Source organism: Phascolarctos cinereus, unplaced genomic scaffold (genome assembly GCF_003287225.1).
Source record: "Phascolarctos cinereus isolate Bilbo 61053 unplaced genomic scaffold, phaCin_HiC Scaffold_5;HRSCAF=322, whole genome shotgun sequence".
NCBI lineage: Eukaryota > Metazoa > Chordata > Mammalia > Diprotodontia > Phascolarctidae > Phascolarctos > Phascolarctos cinereus.
In genome coordinates this window covers 465,553,582-465,569,876 of record NW_027555958.1, presented here as the reverse complement: position 1 = coordinate 465,569,876, position 16,295 = coordinate 465,553,582, and the positions used below count along the sequence as shown (strand labels likewise).

General features: G+C 46.8%; 1 protein-coding gene across 2 annotated transcripts in view; it reads right to left on the bottom strand.

Annotated features, from left to right (window-relative positions):
• Positions 1–15,700, bottom strand: part of CACHD1 (cache domain containing 1) — a 244,897-nt gene extending 229,197 nt beyond the window's left edge. For both annotated transcript variants that reach the window (XM_020993119.2, XM_020993120.2), the window contains exon 1: positions 14,817–15,700. In XM_020993119.2, the coding sequence (XP_020848778.1) occupies positions 14,817–15,125 (309 nt within the window). In that variant the 5' untranslated portion in view covers positions 15,126–15,700. The remainder of the gene's footprint in view (positions 1–14,816) is intronic.
• Positions 15,701–16,295: the final 595 nt, after the last annotated feature.

Genomic DNA, 16,295 nt, shown 5'->3' with positions numbered 1-16,295 from the left:
GTAATCACCAAAATGAGATCCATGATCATTTAAGAGAATTTGGCTTTACTATCCACACAGGAAATAATAAGTGGATGAAAAATGCCTTTTATCCACTCTAGATGTGCAGGTCCTAAAACTGGTCTATTATAACATCTATTTTGAACAAGATTTATTACTCTATAATGAACAGTGCTAATAATGGAATAGGAAGGAGAGCAGGCATCTAGAAAATTGTGAAGTGTTTTCACTGATCCCAAGCTTCTCCCTAAAACAAAAGCTTCTCTTTTTTACATGAATATTCTTCCAATGAAGCTATATGGCTTGAATCACAGGATCCCATAGTCCATGGACTGTTTGTAAGTCATGGACTTGACCTTGATCCCTGATGGGGAGGGAAACCACATCTAAAGTCCAAATTTCTATTGACTTGCAGAATCTTAAGACTTGAAAGATACTTAAAGGACCGTAGAACCACATAGGTACATAGTCCAACCTCTAGCCAAAGAGGAATCCCCTTCCTACTGTCTCCTCCAAGCTGCTTCCCTAGTCAGACCAGAGCACCTAGGACAGCTCTTTTTTGGAGATGGTTCCTTCCATCAAGCCTAGACTTAGCTTTCTGCACCCTTCACCCCGCTGTTCCTTAACATATTTCTCCCCTCCACCTTTCTCTCCTTTCTCTTTTCACAGGCTATGTTTGGAATTCTCTTCTTCCTCATCTCTGCTTTTTGGTTTCCTTGACTTCTTTGAAGTTTCAGCTGAAGTACCACCTTCTGAAAGAAGTCTTTCCTGGCACCCTTTAAAGCTTGTTCCTTCCCTCTCAGATCACCTCTACTACATCCTGTATATATCTGGCATGTACACAACTGCTGGCATGTTGCCTCCCACTCTGGATTTTTAGCTCATTATGGTCAGGAACAGAGTTTTTGCTTTTCTTTGTATCCCCTAGGGGCTTAGCACAGTCCTGGCACACAGAAGGCACTTAATAAATGTTCATTGACTGACCATCTAGTTTCCTCCATCTGAGAAAATTACTTGGTGCTGTCAACTTGGCAAAGTCCTTGGTAACATCAGAAATGGGAGATGGTTTTTATCAATGGAAAATATAGTAAAGAAGGCAGATTACCATCTGCCCTGCCTTTGCAACCTAAGGACCACTGGGACTTTCCATCTGCCCTGTAGTTAAACTCCCAATACGTATTTTCTTCTCTAATCAGAATGTGAATTCTCTGACATCAGGGACCATACTGATTTTGTATCAGTATTCCCAGCACTTAGAATAGTGCTTGGCCCATTATTAGTGCTCCATGAGTTTTTTTTTTTGTTCTTGTTTTTGTTTTTGTTTTTTTTTTCATTCATTCCTTTACTCATTCACTCACTCCAGCAGTCCAAGTCAGGACTAGAAGAAAGGTGGCAGAAGCGAAAAGTCCCTTCTTACATCATTATCATCACCCTACTCATGACACTTGTTAAAATCACATAATGTTATAAGACAAGAGATAGACGGTGGACTTCTCCTATAAGGAGTTTACAGCCCATCTGAGGAAGTGCAGGATCAGAGCAGTTCAGAGTATAAGGGACTCACTCGGTGGCAACTTACTTCCACTTCCAGCTAACCACAAATCCGCTCTTTGACAGACTAGACACATGGTCGTCCGGCATATGCCTGAATGACCCAACCTTCTATGTCTGGAGGGGACCCATCCACTTTGGGGTAACTTGAATTATGACCAGGTTTTTCCTGGCATCAAACAACTATCTCCTTCTGCAACTTAGGCCACATACTTCTTTCTAGCAGCAAAACTTAGGGCCAGAAAGCACAAGTCTACCCTCTTCCACGTTACATCTCTGCAGATATATGAATACAGCTATTGTGTCCCTTCCCCTCCCCCAATTTCCAGGCCAAACATCCTTGACCTTCAACTGATCATCATGTGAACTCAGCAAGAACCCAAGATTCTTTATCATCATATCTGCCCAATTTTGGACACTCCAATGTCTTTCTTAAAATGTTTTGCCCAGGGGCAGCTAAGTGGTGCAGTGGATAGAGCACCGGCCCTGGGCTCAGGAGGACCTGAGTTCAAATCTGTTCTCAGACCAGACACTTGACACTCACTAGCTCTGTGACCCTGGACAAGTCACTTAACCCCAATTGCCTCGAAAAAAATGTTGTGCCCAGAAATGATCACAATATTCTAGATTTAATCTAGAGTAGAGTGGGGCTATCCTCCCTTAGTCCTGAGTACTATGTTCCTCTTAATGCAGGTTAAGAGCACAAAAGGTTTTTTGGGGGGCCTTTTCACATTGCTCACTCTCACTGAGGAAACTAGTGGGTAGAGAGGAGAAACAGCTACACCAGGGAGTCAGGAAGGTCTGAATTCTAATATTGCCCAAGACACTAACTACTCTCTTCCAACCCCCTTCATGCCAATGGCTTCTTTCCATTGATCACTTCCAATTTATCATGTCTAGGCCTTGTTTATACAGAATAGTTTCATGTTGTCTCTGCCACTAGTCTGAGGACTCCTTGAGAGCAGGGGCTATCTTTTATCTTTCCCTAGCGTCTGGCACAGAGCAGGTATTTAACAAATGTTTACTAACTGATTGGCCAAGTCTAATCCTAGAAAAATCACTGAACCTCTTCTTAGCCTCAATTTCTTCATCTGTGAAATGAGGGTTATAATAGCACCTATTTTGCAAGGTTGTTGTGATGGTAAAATAAGATAATCCAGGTAAAACATCTTGTGAAATTAATATATATGTATATGTATATGTATATGTATATGTATATGTATATGTATATGTATGTGTGTGTGTCTATGTGTATAATATACACACATATTATATAAACTTGTAAACTATATATGTGTGTGTATATATATATATAATTATATATATGTTAACTGTTATCATCATCATCATCATCTCTATTATTACTACTGAGTTTGCATTCCACTGAAACTCCCTAACCTTTTTCCGATGACCTTCTAAATGGCCCTGCTTCCCCCATCTTGTCCATGTGGTGTTGACTTTCTGAACCACACGCAGCACTTTACGTTGATCTCTATTAATTTTCATCTTAGCTTCAACACAAAGTTCTAGCTTGACACAATCTCTTTGGAGCCTGATTCAGTCTTTAGATGAATAATGAGTCTATAACTTTCCTCTCCCTTGACACTACATTGCTATCTAAGCCTGTGGCACATTTGCTCTCATATCATGCTGCTGAGTCCTATTGAGTACCAATACCAACAAAGGAACTATCCATGAGAATGATGAAAGAAGGCAGCTTGTGACCAGTAATAGTTATGACCAATAAGACAAGAGAGTGCAAAAGAGGGAGGAATCAGTCTCCACTCAATGTGTCCCTCAGCCTTCAGAAACAAGCCTACAGCACAGCTCTCCTGGCTAGCATAAGCCCAGACCTTTAGAGCCAGTAGGAACCTTGGAGAACATCTAGTAATCCAACACCTTCATTGTGTAAAGAAAGAAAGTGAAACCCAAAGAGGCAGATGGGAACTGAGTTGCCCAAGGTCACCCAGGGAAGAAGAGGCGGTATTGATTCTGTACAATCCAGGCCCGATACGTCCAGATGCCAAAGCTCCTTCCACTCCTCTGCCATGCTGCCTGCCATCATGGCCATCAAGTCTTCTGCTCCTTTGCGGTCACCAACTTACAGAACCATTATTGGTTTTGTGTTCTCCCAGAGAGAATGTGGTGAATTCCAAATGATCTCAGGTTGTTACCTGAAAACTTTTGATGGCGGTAGAAGGAGAGAGTCAATTGCAAGAGATGAAATATAGCTTCAACTCAATGAGCATTTAGTGATTACGATATACCAGGCACTGGGGAAAGGAAGATAACACTAAAAACAGGCCCTCCTCACTCTCTTTTTGTTCTAGGATCATAATTCAGGATGAGTAGGGACAGAGGCCATCTGGTCCAGCCATCTCATTTTTTACAGATGAAGAAACTGAGGCCCAAAGAAGTTAGGTAACTTGCCCATGGCCATCAGGGAGTTGAGCTGGAAGAACAAAAATTTGAAGTCCTCGATTGGACCTCTAAGGTCCCTAAATTAATGATCCCATTTTGATAAATAAGCACCTTTAGACCAGAAAGAAAAAGCACAGAATTTGGAGACAGGAGACACCACTTAGAGCCCCGGGCTCTGCCAGGAAATTGCTATGTACCTTGAACCAGCCACCTCCTGGGTCTGGGCTTCTTTCTTGTTCTCTAAAATGAAAGATGGCACTTTCATTGATGGCAGCCTCTCAGCCTCTCAGTTCCTTTCCAGCTCGAACATTCTACCAGTCCACCATCATGAGTGGTAACAATTCCTACTGCAGTGGGAGCTGTCATACCAGGACTCCCGTGTTACAGACCCACTTTTCTTTGGTGTTTGGCATGGAAAAGTGAGAGCTAAGCCACTTGGGTGTCAAGGCAGAAAGTGGGTACAATACAGAGGGAATCTCTGCAACTCCTCTGGCGAAACTCAACGTAGCTCTGGGTGATTCTATAAGGTGCAGTCCCATTGCCCCTCCATAAAATACCTGCCTCAGCTTCAAGTGTGGCTGGCATAGCCAGTAATACCAGTACAGGACTCAGGGCTAGTAGCTAGGTGTGGGGCCAGAGATGAGTGCAGAAGGGAGGAACAGGAATCCTTAAAAAAAAGCAAACAGGATGCAAGGCTGTTAAGACAGACAGTTTTAATGGGGTTTTCCTTGGGTTCATGTCCACTATGCTCAACTCAAAATTGTTCCACTAATGGACAATTTGATTCTACCCCCTGGACATTCCATTTCCAAGGAGTAGAGGATTTTCATTAATGCTAAGTGTGCTGATTCATATGACAATAACCATGCTTCTTGTAAATGCCAGTGGATGACTGTTTCTAAAATCTCTCCTATTTGACCCAAGACAGAGATTTTTTCTTAATAATTTATTTATTTTTGTTTTTCAACATTCACTTCCATAAGATTCTGAGTTTTAAATTTTCTGCCCCTCCCTCTCCTCCCTACCCCCCAAGACAGCATGCAATCTGATATAGGCTCTACTTATACATTCATATTAAGCATATTTCCCATTGGTTATGATGTAAAGAAGAATTAGAATTAATGGGAGGAACTACGAGAAAGAAGAAATAAAACAAAACAACAACAACAGCAGAAAAGAGAGCAAATGGTATGCTTCCATCTGCATTCAGACCCTGAAGTTCTTCCTCTGGATGTGGACAGCATTTTCCATCATTAGTTTTTTGGAGTTATCACAGATCCTTACATTGCTGAGAAGAGCTAAGTCTATTGAAGTCAGTCATTGCACAATGTGGCTATTACTGTGTACAATGTTCTCTTGGTTCTGCTCATTTCACTCAGCATCAGTTCATATACTTCTTTCCAGGTTTTTCTGAAGCTCGAGACAGAGAGAAATCTTTTTTTTCTTTTTTTTTAAATAAATTAATTTATTTTTAGTTTTCAACAATCACTTCCACAAGCTTTTGAGTTTTAAATTTTCTCCCCCTCCTCCCCAAGATGGCACGCAATCTGATATAGGCTCTACACATACATTCCTATTAAACATATTTTCACATTAGTCATGTTGTAAAGAAGAATTAGAACCGATAGGAGGAACCATAAGAAAGAAGAAACAAAATGAAACAGAAGGGGAAAAAAAGAGCAAATAGTATGCTTCTATCTGCATTCAAACTTCATAATTCTTCCTCTGGATGTGGATAGCATTTTCCATTACGAGGCCTTTGGAGATGTCTTAGATTCTTGCATTGCCAAGGAGAGCTAAGTCTATCAAAGTTAGTCATCACACAACATGGCTGTTACTGTGTACAACATTCTCCTGGGTCTGCTCACTTCACTCAGCATCAGCCCATACAAGTCTTTCCAGGTTTTTCTGAAGTCAGCCTGCTCATCATTTCTTTTTTTTTTTTAATTTAAAACAATTTATTCTTTAAAAATGACCTTCAGATTCCACCTATATTTTTAAATATTGCAGTTGTGACTTTCTCTAATTCTTTTTTTTAAAAAAAATTTTTTCCATATGCTTTTGAGTTGAAAATTTTTTCTCCCTTTTTCTCCCCCCCCCACCCTCCCCAAGACGGCACAAAATCTGACATAGTCTTTACATTTACATACCCATTAAACATATTTTCACATTAGTGAAGTTGTAAGTAAAAATTAAAACCAATAGGAGGAACCATCAGAAAGATGAAACAAAACTCGACTGAAGGTAAAAATAAGTGAGAGCGATTAGACTTCCATAGTTCTTTCTTTGGATGTGGACAGCATTTTCCATCCCGAGGCCTCTGGAGATGTCTTAGATCCTTGTAATGCTGAGAAGGGTTCAGTTTAACAATATTAGTCATCACATGACATGGCTGTTATTGTGTACAAAGTCCTCTTGGTTCTGCTCACTTCACTCAGCATCAGACCATATAAGTCTTTTCAGGTTTTTCTGAAGTCAGCCTGCTCATCATTTCTTATAGCACAATAGTATTCCATTACATTCATATACCACAACTTGCTCAGTCATTCCCCAATGGATGGGCATCCTCTCAATTTCCAATTCTTTGCCACCACAGCAAGAGCTGCTATATATATATATTTGGACATGTGGGTCCTTTTCCCATTTGTATGACAGAGAGAAATCTTAACGATCGACACAAATCTTATCTTGGGGCAGGGGTGGTGTCACACTCATACCACACAGAGGCTGGTATTGAGCCCAGCCTAACAATGCTGCCCTAAATATCTGGGCTGCTGGGCTACCTGTGCTCCAGAAGCTCACCGACAACCATCCTAGACTGTTCCATTATGGTAAGTGAGGTTTATGATGACAGATAGTGGTAGCTAAAAAGGCCAGATCTTACTCCTAACAAGAATCAGGTAAGCTACAGTGCCCTATTCTCTATTCCTCATACATAGCATCCTATCTCCCACCTCCAGGTCTTTGCCCAGACTTGGCTCCAGGCCTGCAATATCTTCCCTCCTTGCTCCTGCCTCTTCTGAACAATCTCTGTTGCCCCTCCAGCTGCTCGGCTCAAAGATAGCACCAGTTCTTCCATGAGGCCTTTCCTTTGTCTTCCCAGCTGTTAGTGCCTCATCCTAAAATCACTGTGAATTCATTTTACATTTCCACATACCATCATCAATCAATAATGCTGGAGATAGAAAGGCAAAAAGCAATCCATCCATCTCCCCGATAGCACACCAGCTCCCAAGAGGGCAGAGAGTTTTATTTTTGCCTCTGTATGCCTAACCCCCTTGACCCAGACTGCTGTGTGATTCTGGGCAGGTCACTCAACTTTTCTGTGCTCCAGCCTAGTCTAAAAATCTAAGCTGCAGAGCAGGCCCCGACCTTACTGATAGAGGGAGTTTCCTCATCCTGTGCCATCCCAGGTCTGGTCCCTATCTCTGTTCCAGCACATCGTCAGACTGAGAGTAGGTGCTTAGGAATGCTTGCTGATTGATTTTCCCATGGGTTTATCCTCCAAGACTCAAGTGTAAGCTCCTTCTGGGCAGGCCCGTACCTTCTGGTGGCACCTAGCATGGTATGAGAGTCAGAAGGAATGTCAGAGATCCTCTAGAAGAGTCCCCTCATTTACCAGAAGAGGCTAACTCCCCCAAAGAAGGGACTTGCCCCCAGTGACACGGTCCCCAGACACTTTGAACTGGGCCTGCTGTAGACATGTCCCAAAACCCTCCCCTACTTCCAAATGCCCTTATTACCATGTAGGACAACACCACCCTCCATCACCCCACTGCCTCTTACTCACCCCGACAGAGGCATGCAAAGGTCCATTGTGCCTAAACAACACTGCCTCCCTTGTCTTTCCTTGGACACTGCCACCCACCGCCCTGCCGCAGGTGCTCAGCACCTTAAGCCAATCACAAGATTCTCCCCACTCCAGTCCATTCTCTGCTCAGCTGTCCAAGTGATCTTCCTAAAGTGTAGCTCTGACCACATCACGGCCACCCCTCCCTCCACTCACAGACACACTCACTCAATAAACTGAAGTGGCCTCAATTAAACCTAATTCACTAGAAAGTCAAGATGTCGCCCCGATGGCATTGGTTCTCTTAGAAAACCAAGGACCAACCACAATGACCCCCTATCACTTCCCAGATCAATTATAACATTCCTCTGTTTGGCTTCTAAAGTCCTTCTTCATCTGCCCTCCCTTCCCACGTCCAGCCCTGCACCCACTTGTCCAGTCTTCTTACACCACACACACATACACACACACACACACACACACACACATATGCACACCACACACGCACACACGTAAACCACACACACATACATACCACACATACACACCACACACATCATAAATGCATACAGATACACACCACACACATACACACACCATACACATACACACCTCACACACATGCACCACACATACACACACACACCATACACACACATACACACCACACACATACACACACAGAAGCCACACACATATATACATACCACACATGCATACATATACACACACGACACACACATACATACCATACATCACACACACAAACCACACACACAAACCACACACACACCCCATACACACATATACACACACCACACATACATACCACACATACGCACACTACACATACACACACACATACACACACACCACACATATACACACACATAAACCACACACATATACACACTCTCACACACACACATAAACCACACACCACACACATATACACACACACCACACCACACACACACATAAACCACAGATACATACCACACATATACACACACCACATATATACAAACATAAACCACATACATACGCACACACCACACATACACATAAACCACACACACACACAACACACACACACACACCATACACACACATACACACCACACACATACACACACAGAAGCCACACACATATATACATACCACACATGCATACATATACACACACGACACACACATACATACCACACATACACACATACACATACACCACACACACAAACCACACACACATAAACCACACACACACCCCATACACACATATACACACACCACACATACATACCACACATACGCACACTACACATACACACACACATACACACACCACACATATACACACACATAAACCACACACATATACACACTCTCCACACACACACATAAACCACACACCACACCACACACACACATAAACCACAGATACATACCACACATATACACACACCACATATATACAAACATAAACCACATACATACGCACACACCACACATACACATAAACCACACACACACACACAAACACCACACACACACATACACACACACACTCTGACACTGGTTTGGATATTCCCCCAACAAGATAGTCCATCTCTTGGCTCTGAGTACTTCCTCTGGCTTTCCCCCATGCCTGGAACACTCTCCTTCCTCATCTCTGCCTTCTGGCTTTGCTGACTTCTTTCAGTTCTGGTTAAAACCCCACGGTCTACCCAAGAGGTTGGCAAGCATGTCCTCTGGCCTGTTGTTTTGCATGGTCTGGGAGCTAAGAGTGGTTTTCACAGTGAAGGTCCACTCTTAGCTTCACACTGTACAAAAACAGGCAGGGGAGCTCAGTGACTCTGGGGTCAACTCCAAGAGCCATCTTTCCAATCCTTCTTCATTCTAGTGCCTGCCCTCTATTGATTCTCTCCAATTCACCTTGGTGGTAGCGTTTGCTTGTCTCTACCATCAGACTGTAAACTCCTTGAGAACAGGAAATGTCTTGTCTTTCTTTATGTTCCTAGGGTTTATCACAGGGCCTGGCACGTATTAGCCACTTCAAAAGTGCTCACTGAATAACTAGCAAGGCTAGTAAGTGACAGCGTTAGGCTTTGAAGCCAGGACCTCTGACACCATGTTTGCTCCCCACCACACTCTGCCACAACGTGCCCAGTCCTGCTCGTCCCAGACACCACCAAGTCTTGTTAATGCAGTGCTAGGCAGGTAACCAAGACTAAACTGATATCACTCTTTGGCTAACAAATCACTTTACTGAGTGACAGCAACGAATAGAAAAGGATCTCCTGACCATTTACAAGGCACTGGCCGCTACTGCCTGCAGGGGCTCCAGATACAAGCCCCTCAGTACCTTATGCTATTGGTTGTGTTGAGCTAATTACTTTTTCATGAGACACAGTGAAAAGAAGACCTGGATCGTACTCCCAGTTTCAATAGTAGTAGCTGTGGGACCTTGGGCAAGTCATCTTCCCTCTGAGTTTTCTTGAATGTGAAAGAAGACTGAACTGGAATCTTAGAACGCCACTGCTGGAAGGGACTTCAGCGGCCATCAACTCAAACCACCCCTTGCCCTGCCAGAAAAAGGAATGCCTTCTATAACACACCTTGCTGTTTATCTGTGCCCAACTCTTCAGGACCCCATTGGGGGTTTTCTTGGCAAAGATACTAGAGTGGCTTGCAATTTCCTTCTCCAGCTCATTTTACAGATGAGGAAACTAAGGCAAGCAGAGTGAAGTGACTTGCCTAGGGTCACACAAATAGGACGTGTCTGAGGCCAGATCTGAACTCATTACTGAGTCTTCTCGATTCTAGGCCTAGCGCTCCATGCACTATGGAGCCCCCTAGCATCCTCCTAGCAAGTGGTCAACCAGGATTTGCCTGAAGAGCACCAATGGGAGCTGATGCTCCTGAAGCAGCCCCTTCCCCTTTCGAATGGTTCTTTGGGTTGCATGGTCCCTAAGGTCTCTTCCAGTTCAACCATTCAAGGTCCATCTTGCTTCTCTAATAAGATCCCAAGTTCCTTGAAGGCAACAACCATAACTTGGGCTTCTCGCTAAGCCTACGCAGGGCCAGGGATAGGCCCTTGTACATAGTAGGTGCTTACTAAATATTAAAGACATTGAAGAGGCAGGTAGAGGTCTCACTGCCACACAGAGTAAGAGAATCATGCTGGGGCCGTCCCCTCAGAGGCTGCCTTCTAACTACTCTGTACAGAACTTGTTTATACAGAACTATTTTTGTATGTGCCTGTTTCATTAGCTTGTAAGTTCCTGGAGGACAGAAGCTGGTTTTTGCCTTTCCTTTTATCTCTGGCAGGGCCTAGCACAGTGCCCGCAGGGTACATTTGCTGCTGCTGATGTTGTTCAGTGATTTTCAGTGGTGGCAACTGGTTTTCTTGGCAAAGATTCAGCTCATTTTACAGAGGAGGAAAGTGAGGCAAACAGGGCAAAGTGACTTGCCCAGAGTCACACAGCTAGTAAGTATTTGAGGCTGGATTTGAACTCAGGTCTTCCTGACTCCAGGCCCATCAACCTATCCACTGCCACAGGGTACATACTAAATGTAAGTGATAAATGCCTGTTGACTTATCTCCAGAGAGACAGAGAGAGAGAGAGAGAGAGATAGGAGACAGAGAGAGAGAGAGTGTATGATGGGAGGGAGGGAGAGAGAGAGAGAGAGAGAGAGAGAGAGAGAGAGAGGAGAAGACATCACCATGTCCCATTCCTTTGCAGAGGAGGAGATTCTACAAATGTGGGATATTACATATACTATCAGATATTTTTCAATTTATTGATGAAGTTTCCCTGAATTTCTAATCTTTTTTGTTTTATTTATTAAAGGGTTGGCTCTCTGGAAGGGGGAAGAGGAAGGGACACAGGAGGAAACTAGATAATATAAAACAAAAAAACCTTTTGAAAATTGTTATCATGCTTGTTGGCTGACTGAGAGCTTGCCAAAGATGAGAAAAGGTACTTAGAGAAATCATCTATGTAACAAGGAAGCTAAGGCCGGTGGTGCTTGCCCATGGCCATTCCTTTCTGGATTTTTGGTTTGAGGTTTGGTGTTCCTGAGAGCTTGGGAAGACCTTTCCCTCTGAGGAGGGACCAGGTTTTTGGCTTCATCCCCCAGCCTATCACTAGACAATGCCTTTGCTACCTAAGCAGCTCCACTCAATGACAGCTTACTTAGGCCAATGGAGATGGCTAAGAGCAATTAAGTTCAAGGAATTTTATTTCCAACTCTTTTCCTAAACAGAGAATGCAATGAATGTACCTGCCTCATTCGGAAAACGAAGATCTAAAGCCTTAAGGCAAAAGCCTTCTCCAATTGTTTAACTCCATTATGGAGCATGAGAAACACATCCTAGGAAACCATGGCACCGAGAGAGGCCTGGTTTGTGTTTTTCTAAAAATCTGTCCCTCTCAATGGTCTAACTTAGCCTCCTTGCTCTGCTGCTGCACCAAATGAAGCAGGAAAACAGCCAGGCCTATTTGGAGTAGCAGTTTTGTCAGCAAAATTTTAACCCCAATTTTTAAAATTCCAAATTCGATCAAGGAGTAGCTTAGCAGCAAAGGCCAATGCAAATCCACTTCAAAGGAAATTGATTGATAACGAAGTTTGGCAAAAAAACCCCACAACAACACAAAACCAAAAACAAAAAACCAACGCCGGCATGACCAAGAAACAAGGCCAGCCCTTCTAGCCGCACCAAACTATCCGCCCGGTGGCCAACAAGGCATCTAGAAAGCCAGGGGAGGTTCCATCCATAGGCATCCATATCAGACAGATCATAAGGAAGTCGAAGTCAGGTCCTGGGCAAAACAGCCTTCCTGGGGCTGCCACAAAGCTCCCGACGTAAGTCACCAAAGCCACTTGATTCTGAAGTCGATGTATAAAATTCCATTATTGGGGAGTGGGACAAGGGGAACGCTAGCATTGGAAACTGTTTGGCATAAGCCAAGGGAAAAGTCCATGTCCCCCAAATATCCTGGGAAGGAAGCAAGTGGCCTACCTGCCCCTAAAGGGCGGAGATGTGTCTCAGAAATAAAAGGGGGGGGGCGCACTCCACTTTTTGCAGGACAAAGGCCAAACCCCGGGAGGCCAGTTACCACAAAGACTTTCCAAAGGTGCTAGAATGAAGCCAGTTTGGAGGAAGTAAAAAGCCATTTGGACCCAGACCCCACGGATTCTCTCTCTCTCTCTTTAATAGGTCTCCTTTTCATGGCAAAGGCTTTTCAAACTACATTGGCTTCTGATCCCTACCTGAATTACAATGTGTTGGGATCTGATTTCCCCTTTTGTCTGCCTAGGAGTGAGAAGTGCCCCTTGCTGCAGTCAGCTTCTCAGAGACAAGCTCCAGCCAGCCAAGGGGAGTAGCCAGCAACCCCCACATCTCCAAGGGCTCACAGCCGGTGAGGTGTAAAAAAGCTTGCAAATCACCAGCTCCAGTATCTCGGGGTATTGTTATGGGGGACACTGTTGTTCAGGAAGACAGGCTGGTTCTTTGGCCTGAAATATTTTCCACCCAAATATTTATTTTACACAACAGGTCTTATTTTTTTCCTGTTTTTAAATTCGCTTCCTCAGAAAATTCCTTCATATCCAAGAACTTGGCCGGTCCCAGGCCAAAATCAAAACGGTGCATCGGTGTAGAAAATGCAAACCGATTCTGAATCAGAAAGACCTGGGACTGGGGGCAGCCATTGCATCCTGGCTCTGCCAATTGTTATACAAAAACAGGGAGGTTGGGAGGGAAACTCACTGGATATTTATTCAGTTCTGCATGTGCAGGGGTTTGCAAAATCCAGCCAAATTTACCTTTCCAACCATCCCTTCCCTTTCGGCATTCTCTCTCCACTCCCCCTTAAAAAAGTAAACCTCACTTGTCTTTGATTCAAGTTTAAAAGTCTGAAAATTGGCCTCAAGAAATGTGCTCTCCCCAGGGGGTGGAGAGAGAAAGGGAGGAGAAATCCTGTGGAAACCTGAGTCCCCAAATGATTCCAAACATCTCTCCCAGTGGGAGGTGCAGGCAAGAAATGAAATCAGAGACCTCCACCTAGGAGACGAAAGCATTCCAGCAAACTCAGCCTGCCTCCGAAGGCCCGTTATCATTCTTAATGCTATTATTGTTGTCATTAATAACACATTACCGAACGAGATGCATTGTATCCGACAGCTAAAATGAATCTGTGCTTTCCCCCATTAACACAGACTGGGCCTCCCTCGCTAAAGTACAAGAAAATAACCTCACGGTAAGAGACACCACCCCGGGTAAGATAGAGATCTAGCAATTGGATTAGTCTCATTATCTACATTGCAGCCACCACTACCATCATCTTCAACAACAGGCATTGGCAATTAGTTTGCAAAGTCCTCTTCCTTTCCTGAGTCAGAGGGAAGAAGGTCAACAGTCTGGGGTGAGTGAGAATCGGTCCTCACTCCGCCCAAAGTACCCAAACAAAAACAAAACCCAAGTCACATCCCACACCCCGAGCTCAGCCCACGCTCGCCGAGGAAAGACTCCATCCCAGCCCACAAGACTGGAATCTAGAGAACTCCGGGGTGTCCGGGGCAAGGGATTAGCAACCCCCCCCCCCCGCTCAGCTCCTTCCCTGGTAGGGGGCTGGGAGATGGAGGTGCAGAAACTAGCTGCCCCCACCATTTCCCAGTACATCTCTCTGGGCATGCTCCCAAATCCCAGTCAATCTTGCCCCCAGGGATCAGAGTGCCAGGAGTGTTGGAGGGTGGAAAGTGTGGGGGCCAGTGGGGCCTCCAGAAGGGCGAAAGGGGGGCCAGGCTGCCCCCGGGCCGAGAAGACAAAGAACGCGGAGTTTGCAGGGGAGAGTGAATGGGGAATAACTTTGTGGGGAGTTGGGGAGAGGGGTGATGAGAAGGGGTGCGAGGCAAGGGGAGAAGTTTGAGGGAGGGAGGAAGGGTGCATGGCAAGGAGGGCTGTACAAGGGGCAGAGAGGGCTTTGCTCGAAGAAAAAGGCTGGAGAGTTGGGGCGTACGGGAGGAGTGGGGCGGGCGAGCTGCCTACCTGCATGGTGACGACCCCCAGCTCCTCGGCGGCTAACCTCCGCATCTGGCTGGCCAGCACTTGCGCCTCATCCAGGATGGAGAAGTCGGCGTCGGCCGCGCCGCCCAACCGCCACAGCAGGGCCAGGCAGAGCAGCCAGAGAGGCGGCGGAGGCCCCCGGCCCCGGCCCCGGCCACTGGCCCCGGCCCTGGAGGGCACACCGCGGGCCCGGCCCGGGCAGCAGCAGCAGCAGCCGCCGCGGCCGGCCAGAGGAGCCGCCGCCGCTGTCGCCTCCTCGGGCTGGGGCTCCCCGCCGGCCCCCGGGGCCATGCTGGGCTGCCTCCCGCCGGCTCAAGGCTCCCTCTTCGGGGAGGGAGTGGACGTGGGCTGGGCTGGGGGAGTGCAGGGATCGCCCCTGTCCGGCTTGGCTCTCTCACTCCGCACTCCCCGCGAAACTTTGTGCGGGCCACTTCCCGGCGCCCGCCGAGGGCGCCCGGGAGCCGGGCGGCCGCGGAGCAAGCCCGGCTACGGGGCAGGAGGCTCGGCAGCCTGCATCGCGCGGGCTCCGGAACGCCAGGGCGCAGGGGCTGGGGTGCGCAGGCTCGGGGAGCGGGGAGCCCGGGGCCGGGGCTGCGTGGGGCCCCGGCTCTGCCTGCTAGCCCGTCCGATCGTCAGTCCGTCCGTCGGGCCGAGGCGGCCGCTTCAGCTTCTTCCCGCACGCAGCCCAGCGCAGAGCCCGGGAGCTGCGAGGAGCCCCCGCAGGCGGTGGTGGCGAGGGGAGGACTGCGGGGACGGCCCCGGAGGAGGGGCGGCCCGGAGAAGGGGCGGCGGCGGGCGAGCAGGGGGCCGGGGCTGCAAGCTAGCCCGAGAGAGAGCGAGAGGAGGAGGGAAGTCACGGCGGCTGCAGGAGGAGGAAAAGGAGGAGGAGAAAAAGGGAAAGGAAGAGGAGGGCGGGGGCGGGGGCGGGGGCTGGGGAGCCCGCGGCTGGGGAAAGGGAGGTGTCTGGTGCCACCCAGCTGCGCTCGGGCTCGGTGCACTTCCAAACTCGGCAAGTGCGGCCCAGATTTATGCCAAGAGACCGGAGAGAGGAGAGAGAGAGGGGGAAATTCCCGCACTCACTCGACGCTCCATCCCTTCCCATCCCCTCCTTTTCTCTCCCAGCAACAGCGGCCGTGATCCCTGGAGAATCAGTGTCCCTCCCTCTCATCCCCTCCAGTCTTGGCAGGGGACGTGCAGGCCCCTTATCTCAAGGGTCCCACACCAGGGCTGAGTCCCAGGGTACCCGCCAGCTTCTTCACATTCTTCCGCCCCCAGCAAACGAGATCTGTGCCCAGCGAGGCGTTGTCCTATCCATGATTCCGAGACTCGATTTCTTGTACCCTTTCCCTGACGGGGCCCGAGGAAAGGATAGGATGTGTTGAGTATCGGGGATTTGGAAGGAAAAAGGACAGGCACTCATACTTTGATTTTCCCCCCAACCTCCTCCTCCTTCCCTGCCTC